We start from the raw sequence: 15,689 nt of genomic DNA on the forward strand, positions 1-15,689 counted from the left end.
TGGGGAGGAGAGAGACTTAAAATAAAAGCAAAAATACATGTTTACCCCTATTTTTAACAAAAGTGCTAATGGAGCTTATTTCAGGCAGGTAAAGTGTCACTTTGTAAATGGTAGGCAAAGTGATTTCAGGCCAAACTACAGCTAGGTTTACTGTAATTACTCCTTAATTTAAAAAAAATACAAAAATTGGTTGGAACAGATTATAAAAAATTATGATGCATTTTGTTTATATAGTTGCTTATTTAGGTAAGATGTTAGTAATTGAATGAGAGATCAATAGTTTAATGATTGCTTGGTTGAATACATCAAAATACATGTAGGTGATAGCATTGATAAGGGAGCTATCGTACAATGATTTCAAAATATAGAAACTCATAGAAAGAAATTTTAACATTTTCTATATTTGCGAGTTTTTTATTTATTTATTTTTTAAATTTTTTCCTCGTTTTTTATGTTGATTAATCAAGTTTTATTTTTATTAAATTTAAGTTTTTTTTAATGATCATTCTAAAAATAATTCATAGTGCCACCACGAAAATAAATAACTTAAGTTTTTTAATAAACACTTTCTTAGACTTCATGTCCACGGCTAACTAGGGAGGTCAGCCAGTAGCCGTGGTCCGTGGACATGAAGTCCAAGAAAATCGAGTTGTAACCAAGTGATCATGTCAAACTTGGAATGCTCCTTGTAGCTTTAGACTCTTTTTTTTTTTTTTTTTTTTAATTGCGTTACCACCATGGTGATAGCATTTTGATAAGGTACCTGACGTGAAGCTTCTCTACTTTGAAATGTATATATGGCCTTTGACTTTCAAGCTTTCTTCCTTTATGCACCTACATGCAGCATTAGCTTTGCTCCATCCCACTCGCTTAGCTTTTAGGCCAAAAGTTTTACTTTCCTCTTCACTCTTCAGATGGAAGCTAAAATGCCATTTCCACCACAGGTCCACTTTCTTTAATGTCGCTTCAGCAAACACACCATTCTTTTCTAATAGCAGGTCAGCACCACTTTCTGTAGGCACATCATATATATATATATAGGAATGTCAACTGTGTTGGGTCCATCATCTTTTCAATCGCCACGAGCACATTGAGCAGATTCGCATGGTGCAAGGCTAAAGTTGCATCTCCTAGCGTGGTTTGTTGGCAACCTTTAGATGCTTTGTGATACTTGTTCACACTGATGTTGGCTATGCCGTTGACGAAGAGGAACGAACCTTCATCAGTGAAGAGCGGGGCTTTGATGTAGGAGGGTGATGTGGTGACAAGTTCTTATATTGTCCCAAAAGCTTAAACTATTAAGATAAGATAAATTTAATCATTAAACCACATACTTTTAACATTCAAGAGGTTCATCCATTATTGTTATTAGGGCTAAAGTTCATGTTGAAGTCCGATAATCTCAAAGCATGGAGATTAGTTTGTAGAGCAAGTAATGTGCTTGGAGGAAAAATTCGAAGAGGTGTAGCCGAGTCTTGGCTTGGGTCCATTTGGGAGGATGAAAATAAATGAGAGACTTTCTTGTACCTCTATGCAAATTGGACCACCTTAAGCATGTGTTCAGCTGTGAGTTTCTTGTTTGTCAGCCAATTCGGTGTATTTGTGTTTATCAAGAGTAGTTTCGACGAGCGGTGTCCGGTAAGCAATACTGCTGGCTGCCTTGGTACAACAAGTTTGAGATGGAACGGTGTGAAGATATCACTTGTCATGCCGCTGTATGAGCTGGCAGCCTCCAGTGTAGTGTTCTTGCGACCAACGCAAGTGAAAATGAGAGTTACAAGTTGTTGCTGCTTCTTGATTCAGCAAGCTTGGAAAAAGTGTAGGAATAGTACTTATGAGCTTCTAATAGAAGGGAAAGAAAAGAAAAAAGAGGTGCTCTGCCAACAGTCTTTTGATAACAAGATGTTTTTGGTCACAAGTTGAACTCTTTTTTTTTTTTGTTAGTTTCAAGGTCAAAAAAAAATTTTCCAGTTGAATTTATTGAACTGCTAATGGTAAATTGATGATCCAAACGTCAATAAAGTGCATTCTTTTGTGCTTAATCCCATATGAATGCCCTTTTGTTGTAAAACAGTTTACGTTATTGCCTCACTTAAGTGTAATTAGCAGTTACGAACAGGAAGTGATATGAGCTGCAACGTAAGGGTTGGACACAATCACCAAGAGTCTTATAGCTCGGAAACATAGCATGCTCTATTTTATTAAGGAAAACATGGTTCAACTCCCTCTACCCCATTGTATTATTGAATAAAAAAGAAAAGAGTGGAATACCAGACTCGATCGATCCTTTTGCATATTGTATTGTCATGCTAACCAAAACTCTGCCAACAAATTTTAGACGTCCTTATTCTGCGTTTATTTTTTCATTTACTGTATAACAACTCTGACAAACATTTTGTGGTTATTTTTCTTTTTCACTTTGGTTCTCCTTCCATTGTAAGAATAAACCTTCTCTAAAAGTTCCCTTTTCCAATTAGCTATCCTGTTTAATTTTCATCATTCACTCATTGCTTAATGTTTCTACTATCACTCGCTTTCTTTCTTGGGGAAAGAAATACCCTTTAATTTTTTAGAATACTAGTGTTAATTATGCTCTGCTGTGTTTGACAAGGCAAATATTAAGCATCCAAATAGCCATGAAAAGAAATCCTTGTGAGGAATGAATGATAACAATGTATGCATGAATCACATGGTAAACTGCTCTTAATTTCTTAATTCAAATTGTGTAACATTAACTTTTTTTTTTTTTTTGAGAAATAAGTATAACATTAACTTTGAAACTTAACAGAAATGTCAATTTTCATATTTTTATTTCATTTACCTGCTGAACATGTAACAACATCTTTGTTTCAAGAGACACAGGGAAGGTATTCTAGTTGGTGTGTGTAAAAGTCTCTTATTTGGAGACACTGCAGTTATGTGGTTCAGCAAGTATTACTCCTATATTCAAATTATGGAAACCTAAGAAGAAGCTTCACTTTCTTTTGGTATGTAAAACTGAACTGGTCTTTTTGAATTCTGAATTGGCCTTGCATTTGACTCAAATCCCTGAAAAAAAGTACAAACCAACAATCAAATTCATACCATGATACCAATGTCTTTGAAAATGATTTTGCTTCTTGCTGAAGACAAAAGCAAACACATTAGCTTAAAGTGAACAGGCACTTTAGAGGAAAATTGTTTCTGTTACATTTACTTCATCATTTGCTAGTTTTTATATTGTTTCCCTTACTTTATGACTGATTTATTCACTGGTTCTTGCATTAAGTATCTCGAATGATGTGCCATCAGTAGCTTTCCCGAGACCAGCAGTAAATGTTACAGAAGATTCAAACCTATCTACCTTAATACATATTATTGAACAAAAACAAACATTATGGATTGGCTTCCCACTTCTCTTTTTAGTTTTTAACTTAAAAGCAAAGTAATTATTAATTTTCCTCTTTATTTTGGAAAAAGTTATTCAAACATCAGCAGTTAAGAGTTCCATTAAAATAAGCCAAGAAGCCTAGCTTCATGTGAAAGAGTGAAAATATGTTGGTCCAGAATAAAGCTTCATCTTTGTAATTATCTTTTAAATCTCAGAACAACTATTATGACTTCTTCCAAAAAGCAGGTGATAGCAACCACTCCAACTTTGAAATGCCTACTTTGATATATAGGATGTATAACTGTATAGGACTACCATCCACTTCAGAGATTCCAATGTCTAAAAAGACACGTTGATTAAATCAACTAGGATATTGTATAATGAAAATTATCTTGCATCTGAGAGATATTTTTGATTTAGAGTTGGTGGAGAGAGAGAGAGAGGCAAGGTTACTATAATAACTTGTCAATTAGTATATATACTATTTGTCGAAAAAATTGACAAAATGCTAGGTCAGATTTGGAACTCGTAAGTCATATCATAATCAGTTTTTTTTGTTAAATAACAAAAGCTTATGATTATATCATCATTCCTTAGGGTTAGTCCTGCACATCCTTAATTTCTGCGGAGTACTTAATCAAAATGATGTCATCCCAGTTCAGAAACACTTACATCATGAACAGCTTCCCTTAATTCTCTCACTTGCTCCCTTGAAACTGTCCTCACCTATAAAAGAGAGGCATGTTGGAAAGTGCAATTATGGGGTAAGAAAAAGGTAACAGAACCAATATTTCATTTATTGGTTGAGAAAATTGTGTGCTTAGCGAAGGACCTTCTTGAGTATTGTCCAAGTGACACCCTCAGTGCAGGGAGGAACTGTAAGAGAACCAATGTATCTGTAGTACTTTCTGCTCCCAAACCTAATCAATCCTGGGTCAATGATCCCCAAAGGTTTCTCTTTTTTCTCAGCTGAATTTATGTGGTGGAACAGCTTTGGAAAAAAAAGGGAGAGGGCATAAAGAAAGTCAATAATCAAGAAAATTCATAGGAAGAAATAATCACATGTCAATTGAAGATTTTGATTCATTCATGAAGAACAATACTCTTCTAATGAATGTGTGTCAAAAGTATGCTATTACTTTTGCATTCCAAACCATTTTAAATAACCTATAAATGGATCCTTATGGATGCTTTCATTTTCTATATTTCATTGCCAAAGAGATAAAATGAAGGGTATGTAATGACTTCTGGGGAACTTAAAACCTTAGCTCTTGAATGAATACTCTTTAATGGGTGTTATAATGAAATTATTTGGTAAGGACAACTATAACGATAACTTCAAGTATTCATAGAAAACCTATGGAAGGTTAGATTGAAGAACTCCACATCTGTGGCTTCAAGGTGCTCCAAAAAGGAGATATTTGCAATAGTTGTACATTTATAAAATATACTCGAGGCCTAACATTGTCACTCATGACAAGGGTGTTTTGGTTTAGACAACACAATTGCTAGACTAACCTTTCTCGTCCCGCATAAACTAAAGGGTTCTCATTATGATTGTTCACATCTATAAAAAAACTGCAGATAGCAGGCATACAATTATCTTTTCATCTGTTTTAATGTAATAGATTATAGATCTCTTTGAACATAATTCTTGCGTAGTGTAAATCTCATTTGACATAAATGTGTCACGCAGCTATTATGAAACACATGAATTTTTCAAATTGAAATTCTTGGCATTGTTTGTGATGTTAGGTCCCTTTCTACATTGAGCTCTATGTTCATTACTGTATTGACAAATTAAGAAGATCATGGATACATGTACTTTTTTAAGTATGTGCATGGTGGTATACATGCATATAATATATAAAAGCATGCATTTATCTAAATAATACTTATGTGCATCATATTATGAATGTCTTATGTATATATGCATGAGAGAGAGAATCATCTAAATTCCATTGAAAGGAAGGGGCCAGGGTGCCAAATTTGTCACAGTTGCAATAACATCCATCTCATAACTATAGTTTTAATAAACAATGTGATGCATTTATTTCAATAGTACATAAATATATGCATATGCATTTATGCATCTCTAGAAGCAGATGAAAAGAAAACCATCTAAATACCTCTGTAAGCAAGGGATCAGGGCGGCCATATTTGTAAACAATTCCAATAGCAGCTATCTTGTTAGTAATGGGGTTTGTATGAACTATATGGAGCTCCAAGTCATACCTGAAAGCAGAAGATTAGATTTTTGTACAGAAACAAAAGCAAAGTTTGGAGTGGGTTATACAAAAATCAATTTGCCATCAAATGAAAAAAAGAAGGCAAACAAAAACCTTGATCCATTGAATGTGTGCTCAGATGGTGAATGCCAATGACCCTGTAACAGATTGTAACGAGTCCCATTTATGTCAATATATCCAGCATCCCCCTTCCAGCTTACCTGATGAAACATCCATTATAGATAATAACATGGTCAATATATTTCAACTCATTTGGTACATGTGTGTTTTACGTCTTGGGCAATATTTGTGTGCATGAATGGTCCAAGTTGGTGGGTATGCAACTCAACATTCATTGGATTAAGCTTGCAAACATAAACTGAATTGGTACATAATAAAAATCATAACTATGAAGAAGAATAACAAAGTATATAGTCTCGGTGGCAGCTGACAGCTCACCATAATGTCATGTCCTCTGTTCGTCACAAAAGCCTGAGCTGGTTTGTAATTCCTTTTCAAATTGTTGTAGTTACGAATAACTTGCACCCTTCTGTTCAGAAGATCAATAGGAGATTGCAATTTTCCATTACCACAAGCTTTCCAAAGTGGATCTATGTTGCCCCATTTCGTTGGACCATTACCAGTGTCTTCAAGGTAAGCAAATGGAGATTCATCCTCTGCAAGGCATGAAAAGATTATTTAAATACAATGATTCAAAGTAGTCATGATCTGATATTTTATGATCTTGCACTCCGGCTCGATTGGTTAGAAGTGTGTTAAAACTTCCCATTTTATCTTCCATATCTTTTTTAAGATAAAAAATAAAAAATTTTCTTTCTAAATGTAGCACCAATTGTTATTTTGTCATATCATAAATAGGATGGTTGATAAGTACTGATAACAAGTCCATTTGCGAACATACCCATTCCCCTGCCCCAAAGAAAAAAAAGGGAAAAAAATTTTGGGCCCCCCTGGCCTAAAGAAAAAAAGAGAAACTTTTTTATTGGTAATATATATATATATATATATATTTTAAAATTTCTAAAGCTTCACTTCCCTCGTCCAAAAACTAAGATTCCCTTCTTTTTAATTAGCCTAATCCAATTAGTAACTATCAAACTTAAAAACTTAACAAAAACAAAACTTTAAAATAAAAAATAAAAAATCCTAGTTAGCCAAATATTAGAGTGCTAGCATAAGGTGTTTTAAATGATAAATATTTAGTATTTAGAACACCAAATACCAAAAACACTATTGTATGTGACATTTCAAATGCTATATTAAAATAGCAAAAGTAACTTTTGGTTTGTGAAAATAAATTTATTTATTTATTTTTTCTGCAAAAGCTAATACTCTTAAGAAGCAATATTATTTTGTATTATTTTGTCTTTATTGGTAGATGATTATATCTTAATATATTAAGAAATAATGATTTTGTGTATTTATTTTTGTTGATATTTTGTTATTACTATATAGATACCTATTTGGATTTTTTTTTTTCCTTACGCTTTGCCTCCTAGCTTGAAATCCTAGGTCCCAATGAAGTAAATGAATAGAGAGAGAGAGAGAGAGCATCTTATTTTCTCAAACACAAAAAAAATAAAAAAAAAGTTGTTTCCTTGTTTTTCTCTTGGCCTTTGAACCTGATGCAACAAGTAAGAAAGTAGCTAATACCTACTTTATTCTAAAACATTAACCGAAAAAAAGGAGTTGGATTTTGTTTTTGTTGTCTTTTTCATGTGTCCACGCAGAAGATGGAAAGAAAGTAAGAAACAATTCCTTCAAATCTCAAATAATAATAATAATAATATAAAAAAAGACCAGCAAAATCGTTATTAGAGTACTTGAAGATGAAGTGAAACAACATTATGTTTGCATTCCTCATAACTTAAAAAAAGGAAAAACTACATGACAGAGAGAAGAGAAAGAGATAACATACCCACTTCAGAGTCATCATCTGCAGAGACATTGTAGAGGTGGGATGAGAGAATGAGAGAAATGAGTAAGAGAAAAATGATACTGGGGTTGGTGTGGAAGGAGGTCATGGTTTTTGCTTTTGTTTTTGTTTTTTTGTTTTTTACTTGGCCTTTTTTGGTGTTTGTGTTTAAAACTTCTGCATTACCTATGTTGTCTTTGTGTCTCTTGCTCTTTATGGTGTTGGAGTTGGATTAGGAGTGCATTGATTTGTATTTTCGGAACCCAGCTAAGCTAAGTGCCCTTTTAGGATGCTCACTCTTTCCCATGCATGGGATGGTTATGAGGGCTTTACGGGATAAACAACTTTCTTCTTGGACTTGGACTTTTTCTTGTTCTTCTTTCTTTTTATTATTATTATTATTATTATTATTATTATTATTTTTTAAATTGATAAAACTTTTTGGATGAAATAAAATTTCTTAAAAAAAATTTAACTTCAAATTGGTTTGTAGGAAAATTTTCCCAATCCAAAGGACATAATATAGGGGGATAATTTACATAGTGCCCGTTTGGATTCAAATTATTGTGGCGTCTGCGTTTTTGTTCTGCGGTTTTCTCTTTTTTTTTTTTTTTTTTTTTTTTTTTTTTGTTGCCCGCATTTGTTGACTTTTCCGAATAGTGCATCCGTGCACTGTTCACGGACCCACAAATTCCACTTTTCAGTAACTTTTTCATTAAAAATGGGTTCCACGACACTATTCACACATTTAAAAATTATTTTGCTACAGTATTTTCAGTTTCAGTTTTTAGTTTCAGCAAAAATAAGCTCAATCCAAACAGACCCATAGTTAATTCATTTTTGACTTTTCATGTCAATTTTCAGAATTTTTGTATTTAGGATTGTATTTCCTTGCAATTTATAGGATTTTTAGTCAAATCAAAGTTCTATATTTTAGGTGTTTTAAGGAATTTTATTCAAATCAAAGTACTATATTTTAGGTGTTTTTAGCTATTTTTAGTCAAATCAAGGTCCTAGTAGAATATAGGAGTATCAATTAGAATCAGAATATTTTGAGAGGAAAAATAAGTCTTTTGGAGCCTATAAATAAGCTTGCAATATGTAAAACGAAATTATGATAGTTCAAAATATTTATAAATGTTTTCAAGAGAGAGGTTTCCTCTTTTTAGTTTTTACAGGCAGATTTCACGTTTTCCTTGATGGTTCAAGGATCTTCGTTTTGTTATGTTAGGACGAGATCTAACCCTTATCACATTTTTCATTATGTGACAACTACATGGTGATTAATAAAACCATCGTCGTGTACTTTTACTCACATGTGAATATTTAATGAGTTGTTTTATTTATTTATTTATTATTTTTTACAAGATAAAATTTTTACTCTAACCTAATTTAAGCGTATATGTGTGTGAAACTCCCTCTTGGAGACTTAAACCCCGGCCCTTGCCCCCCACACCCCACAAGTACTTATACTTGTGGAGTAACCATCGCACCAAGGGTGTACGGTGGTGACTTGTTTTAATAATACATTTGAATGGTTTTGTGTTGGAGGAAAATGGGTTGGACCATGGGAGGAAAATGGGATAGAGGAAAACTTTTCTATTTCACAAATTCATTAAGTGTCAATTCAAATAAGTATTTATGTGCAATTTTAATCATATTACTTAGTTAATAATTACGGGACCTATTAAAATGATTTAACTTGTTAATTTTGAATTGAATATTCACATGTACTTTACTTGTTTAAATGATTTAACGAGTCATATAATTATATACATGTGGTTGCTTTTGCATATAATCATATAATAGATTAGAGAAGATTCTTCATTGGAAGAAAACTTTAATATGTTTTAATTTTCTTTTATTTGGAAACAAAAATCTACAACCTATAGACTTGTTATAACCAATATTATTAAATTGAAATTCACACAAATTATATATTTAAGGTAACTTTGTGATTAGGATTTGAGTTTCTACTAAGTTGTTTATGGACAATTTTAAGATAAAAAGATTTACCTGATCTTCCACCAAAAAGTTTTATGGGAGATACAAAGTATAACATTTGATTTTAACAAAAGTTTAAGTTATCAACTTATCATTGCTCATGTAAAGAGATAAAGATAATTTTGCTTGAAATAAAACGGTAATTAATAATCAGTAAACAGGTGCCATAAAAAGTGTCATGATTCATTTTCTTTACTAAACAAGTGTTATAAATTTGTGAATAGTGAAAATGCTGAACATAAAACACTAGGCTTTGACTCTTCGGTGTTTTATTGTCTTAGGGAACTCGATCTTTTTTTGCCATTATTTTCGGTAACAGGGAAATTTTCTTTTTCCCCTTTAACACCTAATATAGTGTATAAATTAGTTGAATGCCCGTGCGTTGCACGGTTTTGGTCAATAACTTATTAAATACAATATATAATAATGCATTTGAGAAATAATAAATTAAATGAAATATTTTTATTCATAATTCTCTTTAACAGTACCAATTTTCTAATAAAAATAAACAATAAAAATTAATATCAATATTTAACAAAATAATATGTCCATGTAAATTAATATTTAAGCATTAAATCAGTATCAACATAAAATTCACAAATTATAAGCTATCCAAATGTATAAGCATTAAAAAAATAAAAATAAAAATTCCATTTTCTATATATATATAATATAATATAATATAATATAATATAAGAGAATTGATTGAGTATCACAACTCTTAGCCTACTCGATGATGTAGTCAAAATTCTACATTGTATTATACTTGGGTAATGCACGACTTATTTAAAATTTATATGGAAATAAATTATAATCATATTGATAATAAGTGAGCCATAAGATAAAATTGATTAATTTTATAATATATATAACTTCGTGCAAGTATGGTATATAGTATAAAAATTTTATTATATATATTGAATTAAATTTATTTGAACTGCCATAAACATTTAGTAATAGAAGTACAGTTGAAGAGAATTTATATTTTAGATGATAGTGTTTTATGTAGAGTAAATTATTGGTAATATTTTTTAATTTTCAATAACCAAACAGTTTAAACACTTGTCACAAAGAAAAAAAAAAGTTAATAATGCTTTCTATGAAACCCAAGAAATATCCTTGGTGTAGTTATCGAATTATAAAAAATAAAAAATAAAAACCAATGAAATAAAATGGGAATCTACCTCAAAATCCAATATTAATAATAAGTAAAAGGACGGATATTAAAATTGAGTTAAAAAACAAAATTGAGATAAAATGGGAATCTACCTTAAAAGCCTATACAACTTTTTCTTTGCATCCTTGGGATTGAGTGTCAAGAGTCTTCAACAATCTTAGAACCCAAGGAATCTTCTACGACAATGTTGAAAAAGAAAAGAAAAGAAAATATAAAATAACAATTATATAGCAATAACTAAAATTGAAAATACAAATCAGAAAGAAATTAAAATCTAAGTTAAAAAAATAGAATAACATAGATTACAACCTTTAAATTGTATGTCAATTTAGGAGTCTTCAACAATTTTATAGGATGCTTGCTTGGAATGACCTATGAAAAAATTGAAAATAAATTTTAAGAAAAAACTATTACAACATATAACAAATGGAATGAAACATATACCAATAGCTAAAACTGAATATATAAATCAGAAAGAAAATTAAACTAAATTAAAAATAAAACTGTATATTATACAACCTTTGAATTTAATATCAATTTAAGAGTCTCCTATGACAAAACTGAAATAAAAATAAAATAATAGATCTAAAACTATATAAAAGAAAGCGAATGGAACATGAAGTTCATTGATCCTTTAAGAGATCCAATTCCCTAATGAAAAACAGCAATATTTGACTCCATAATGAAAAACAACACTATTTCAAAAGTACTAAGAATTAGCTTTCAATTCCTATTTAAAAAAAAATAAGAATGAGAATCACTAACCTTTGTTGTTTGTTGTTGGACCGAGATTGTGATAGGGTGATAGATTGAAAATATTAATAACATAAATTTCCATACCTTTCCATCTTAATGTTACAAATTGCATCTAGATTGTACCTACCTTTCGTGATGGCATAACATATGTTATCTTAGATTCATTGGATACAATAAACGATTTTTGCCCATGCAAAGTAGATGGAACATAACCTAATTGATACAGAATTTTAAGATAGAGAAACTGTACAATTTTTTTGGAAAAGATTATTACAAATTAGTTGTACTTTTCTTTAGTTGCTTTATAACTTCTTTGGATAAAGTTATGTTGATAACAACTTCTTCTTCTTTGTGGGTTTTTATTTTATTTTAATTACAATTATTTTTTAGATAAATATAACAAATTATTTGTTCTTATCAACTTTCTTCTATTGTTTTATCAATTCTTAGGATAAATTATTTTTGTTCTTTGCGTATTTATTTTATTTTGTTTTTAAATTTCTACTTTTGATAATTAGTTTTAATAAAAAAAAATCATATCCTATTTCCTTACAGATTAATCTTTTTTTTTTTTTTTTTGGTTTTTGCCTTTCATTCTATTCATTAATTTCATATGACCTTTATTTATTTATTTATTCTTTTTTTTTTTAGTTTGGTAATGTAGGGTCATGTTTTTTCAGGCCAGGTCCAAGATGCATGGAACCTTAGACCAGTGAGCCCAATACAATGAATTTGTAGAGAGTGGGCCAAAGAGCTGGGCTTTGGCGTGTGAATGACGATCATTAAGGTATTCCCCATGGGCCAAGTTTAACAGAGAGAATTAATCCTCGGCAGAATCTGAGGAGTTTTTCCTGGTGCTTTTGGTGTGTTGGGGGTTCCCCCCCCCCCCCCCCTTTTGTCTCTCTTTACTCCCCTTTTTATAGTTGTTTTCCTCCTCCTGACTGGGGTCCCTAGCAGTGGCGGAGGCAGAATTTTAGTCTAGAGGGGGCAAAATTAAAAGATGATATTAAAAGTGAAATTAATCTAAAAAATATTAACCAACAATAATAACAAAATAAATAAACAGTTGTAAGCGAATATGAATATATTTCATATTATTAAAATAAATAAACAAAAATAACCAATTCATAGCTACTAAAAAATTTATAAACTGAAGGAGTAAGAATGTGATTAGCTAGTGTTACTTAAAAAATATAATGAATAAATGTTAGAAATTATTTTTTGTGATTGGTGACATGCCAATTTGTAAGATATAAGTAGTAAAATTTGTAATATTTTTAGCATCATTCAAGAATAAAATGCTGTGAAAAGTATCATAAATATTAAAAATGGTGTAAATAATGATATAAAATAAAAAATAAAAAATAGTGAAATAGGTGCAAGTTGCAGTAGGACAAGACAAAAGCAATGGTTTGGTAACTTTCAACCAAGTAGAAGTCCTTTTTTTTCAATTTTTTTTTTCCTCCATGTCAGAATGTAACTTTAGACTACTATTACTAAAATTTTTTTAGGAGAAGTCAGGGGGGCAGGTGCCCCCCCTCGCCCCCCTCTGGCTCCGCCAGTGGTCCCTAGGGTAGGTATTTGTCCCATCAGCCCCTACCTCCAGTTGTTAGGAGTGGTTGTAAGGACAGAGAAGTATGGTTGTGTCAGGAACAAGGCATTGAATGCAATAAAGGCAGCCTTCCCTTAGACGCTTCCGTTCTATCTGTTATCTTTCTCTACTTTCGTGCTTTCCCTGTCCCATGGAACAATCTGGAGTCTCGCCACCGATGGTCTGTTACCTCTTTTACCCTCGACTATATCCATCTGAGGAGGATTTTTCCATGGCCGAGGAGGGGTTTTTCCATGGGCTGGGCCCCTGGCCCAGTATAGATATTGAAATGGGCCTATTAGTCTTTTACCCCCCACAGGTAATATAACACATTGATTAACAATTCTATTTTCAATAAGATTTAAATTTTAAATCAAATGGGACCATAACAATATATATTCTTAAAAAAAAAAAAAAACTCTATCTTATCTCCTTATTGCCTCGTTTACGTGTTTTTATTTTTATTTTTACATTATGTTGATATCAACATTTTTTTTTTCATTCTATCCATAAAAATATGACCTTTTTTATTCTATTTTTTTTAATGGGATAACAACAAACACGTTAATTAGAAATCCTAATTATAATAAGATATAGTGATATATTTAATCAAATTAAGGTTTTTATCCACTTAGAAGTTATAATTGAAGAAAACTCATATATTTTTTCTTAAAATCTAAAAATTTAAGAAAATTTCTGCAATTTGGTGCCGCCACTGGGCGCAACTACGGCGTTTAAGCCCAACTTTTATTATATATAATATAATATAATTGCCTCGTTTACGTGCTTTTATTTATTTATTTATTTTTTACATTATGTTGATATCAACATTTTTTTTTTCATTCTATCCATAAAAATATGACCTTTTTTATTCTATTTTTTTTAATGGGATAACAACAAACACGTTAATTAGAAATCCTAATTATAATAAGATATAGTGATATATTTAATCAAATTAAGGTTTTTATCCACTTAGAAGTTATAATTGAAGAAAACTCATATATTTTTTCTTAAAATCTAAAAATTTAAGAAAATTTTTGCAATTTGGTGCCGCCACTTGGCGCAACTACGACGTTTAAGCCCAACTTTTATTATATCTAATATGATATGATATGATGTGTAAGGACACGATTCTTTTGCGGCCCAATAATGATGTTGGGCTCGCACATGAAAGATCCCTTACAATATGATTTGTAGAGAGTGGGCTTGAAAAGCTAGCCGTTGGGCACGGGGCGATGTTCCGGTCTTGATTTTAGAGGAATTCATATAGAAAGAGGAGTTGGATTTGAACATTTAAGCCCTACAGTGTCGCATCCTATGGGGTTGGACTCCTCGGACTTGATCCGAGGATCATTAAGGTCTTACCCCGATTACCCGATGGTGGGTTTTTCTGTGATGTGCAGGTGTTCTCCTGATGTTTTCCCCCATGGAGTCCTTTTTTTTTTGGAGGTCGAATCAAAGCCCCCTTCTAGGTTCACTTACTTTTTCTTTTATACTAGCTTGCGTCCGCTGTCCTTCGTCCACGTGTAGGGTCAACCTTTACAAGACTGATATTTGTCCCATCAGTCTAATCCCAGAATTGTTGGGGATGGTTGATAAAGCTGGAGAATACGGCTCTGTTAGGTGCAGAGTCTTATCTGGGAAGGGTAGTAAGGATAACTCTCCCAAGATATTTTAGATCTCCTTCCACATTTGTTCCTTTATCTCTTTTTTACCCCTCCCCTCAATGGAGCTTTGGGTCTGCCGAGGACGAAACTGTCCTCGGTTGCATTTCCGGGCCGTTTTTTACCTTATAGTTTTGAGCTCGGGCCATAACCTTTTTTCGGCTTGGGCCTTTGGACTCCCCATGAGCAAGTGGGTCTGGCCCATAAATTATTGGGCCCCACATGATGTATTTAAAATTTTACCTTTTTAATAAATTTCCTTATTGAAAAAAGTCCATTTCATTTTTTTTTAATTAATTTTTTTTGGAGAAACTGGCCTAGAAGCCCAGGCAGGACTTTTATTCCAACTGAAAAACCATTAAACAGAGTTAGCAAAAGCCAAGGAAATAACTTCCCTGGGAAAGTCTTCTAACCAAGCTTGGGACACTGAACCTACTCTAGCCTTCTTAGCAAGGAAGTCTGCTACCTTATTACGAGTACGGGGAACATGACTGAAATCACAAAACTGTAACTGGGATGTTTGTTGCATAACATCATCAATGGTATTCCCATACATGGACTGGTTTGCTTGGCCGTGTTTGAGGGCCTAAACAATGATCGCGGAGTCACCTTCAAAGACTACCTCGCTGATGCCAATCTCCCTGACCAGTTGGGCAGCTTGACGGCATACGAGAGCTTCCACTTCCTCCACTGTTGTGGCAGTGGTATGCATCTTGAGAGGGCACCAATAACTTCAGCATTATAATCTCGAATCACCACTCAAATTCCAGCCGCATCGATGTTGCTGAACACGGCTCCGTCGAAGTTAGCTTTAAACCGTGGATGATCTGGAGGTCGCCACTGATGCGCGATAGGCAGTTGGTCAGGTGTGGGCAAAATTTGGCTGCGCATTGATGTACTCCTGATTCCTGAAGCAAACCACCGGCCACCGAGAGTGTCTAATCCAGCGGATGTGTTGGGCGA

At 32.4% G+C, this 15,689-nt stretch overlaps 1 protein-coding gene across 1 annotated transcript; it reads right to left on the reverse strand.

Annotated features, from left to right (window-relative positions):
* Window positions 1-2,773: 2,773 nt before the first annotated feature.
* LOC115954034 (alpha carbonic anhydrase 4-like) lies at window positions 2,774-7,787 on the reverse strand. Its single transcript, XM_031071888.1, has 7 exons — window positions 7,538-7,787; window positions 6,058-6,275; window positions 5,713-5,819; window positions 5,500-5,605; window positions 4,203-4,361; window positions 4,043-4,096; window positions 2,774-3,048 (listed from the first exon to the last, which is right to left on the reverse strand). Exons 1-7 carry the CDS (start codon window positions 7,641-7,643, stop codon window positions 2,962-2,964), a joined length of 837 nt encoding a protein of 278 aa, XP_030927748.1. The 5' UTR covers window positions 7,644-7,787; the 3' UTR covers window positions 2,774-2,961.
* Window positions 7,788-15,689: the final 7,902 nt, after the last annotated feature.

The sequence above is a fragment of the Quercus lobata genome, chromosome 7, assembly GCF_001633185.2.
Source record: "Quercus lobata isolate SW786 chromosome 7, ValleyOak3.0 Primary Assembly, whole genome shotgun sequence".
Lineage (NCBI taxonomy): Eukaryota > Viridiplantae > Streptophyta > Magnoliopsida > Fagales > Fagaceae > Quercus > Quercus lobata.

Excerpts from the sequence above, each read along its gene's own strand:
- LOC115954034 (XM_031071888.1), bottom strand. The coding sequence starts at position 7,643 with ATGACCTCCTTCCACACCAACCCCAGTATCATTTTTCTCTTACTCATT. Across the intron at positions 5,820-6,057 it reads ACAGAGGACATGACATTATG|GTAAGCTGGAAGGGGGATGC; the intron begins GTGAGCTGTCAG and ends ATGTTTCATCAG. Across the intron at positions 4,362-5,499 it reads CTGATCCCTTGCTTACAGAG|CTGTTCCACCACATAAATTC; the intron begins GTATTTAGATGG and ends TTTTTTCCAAAG.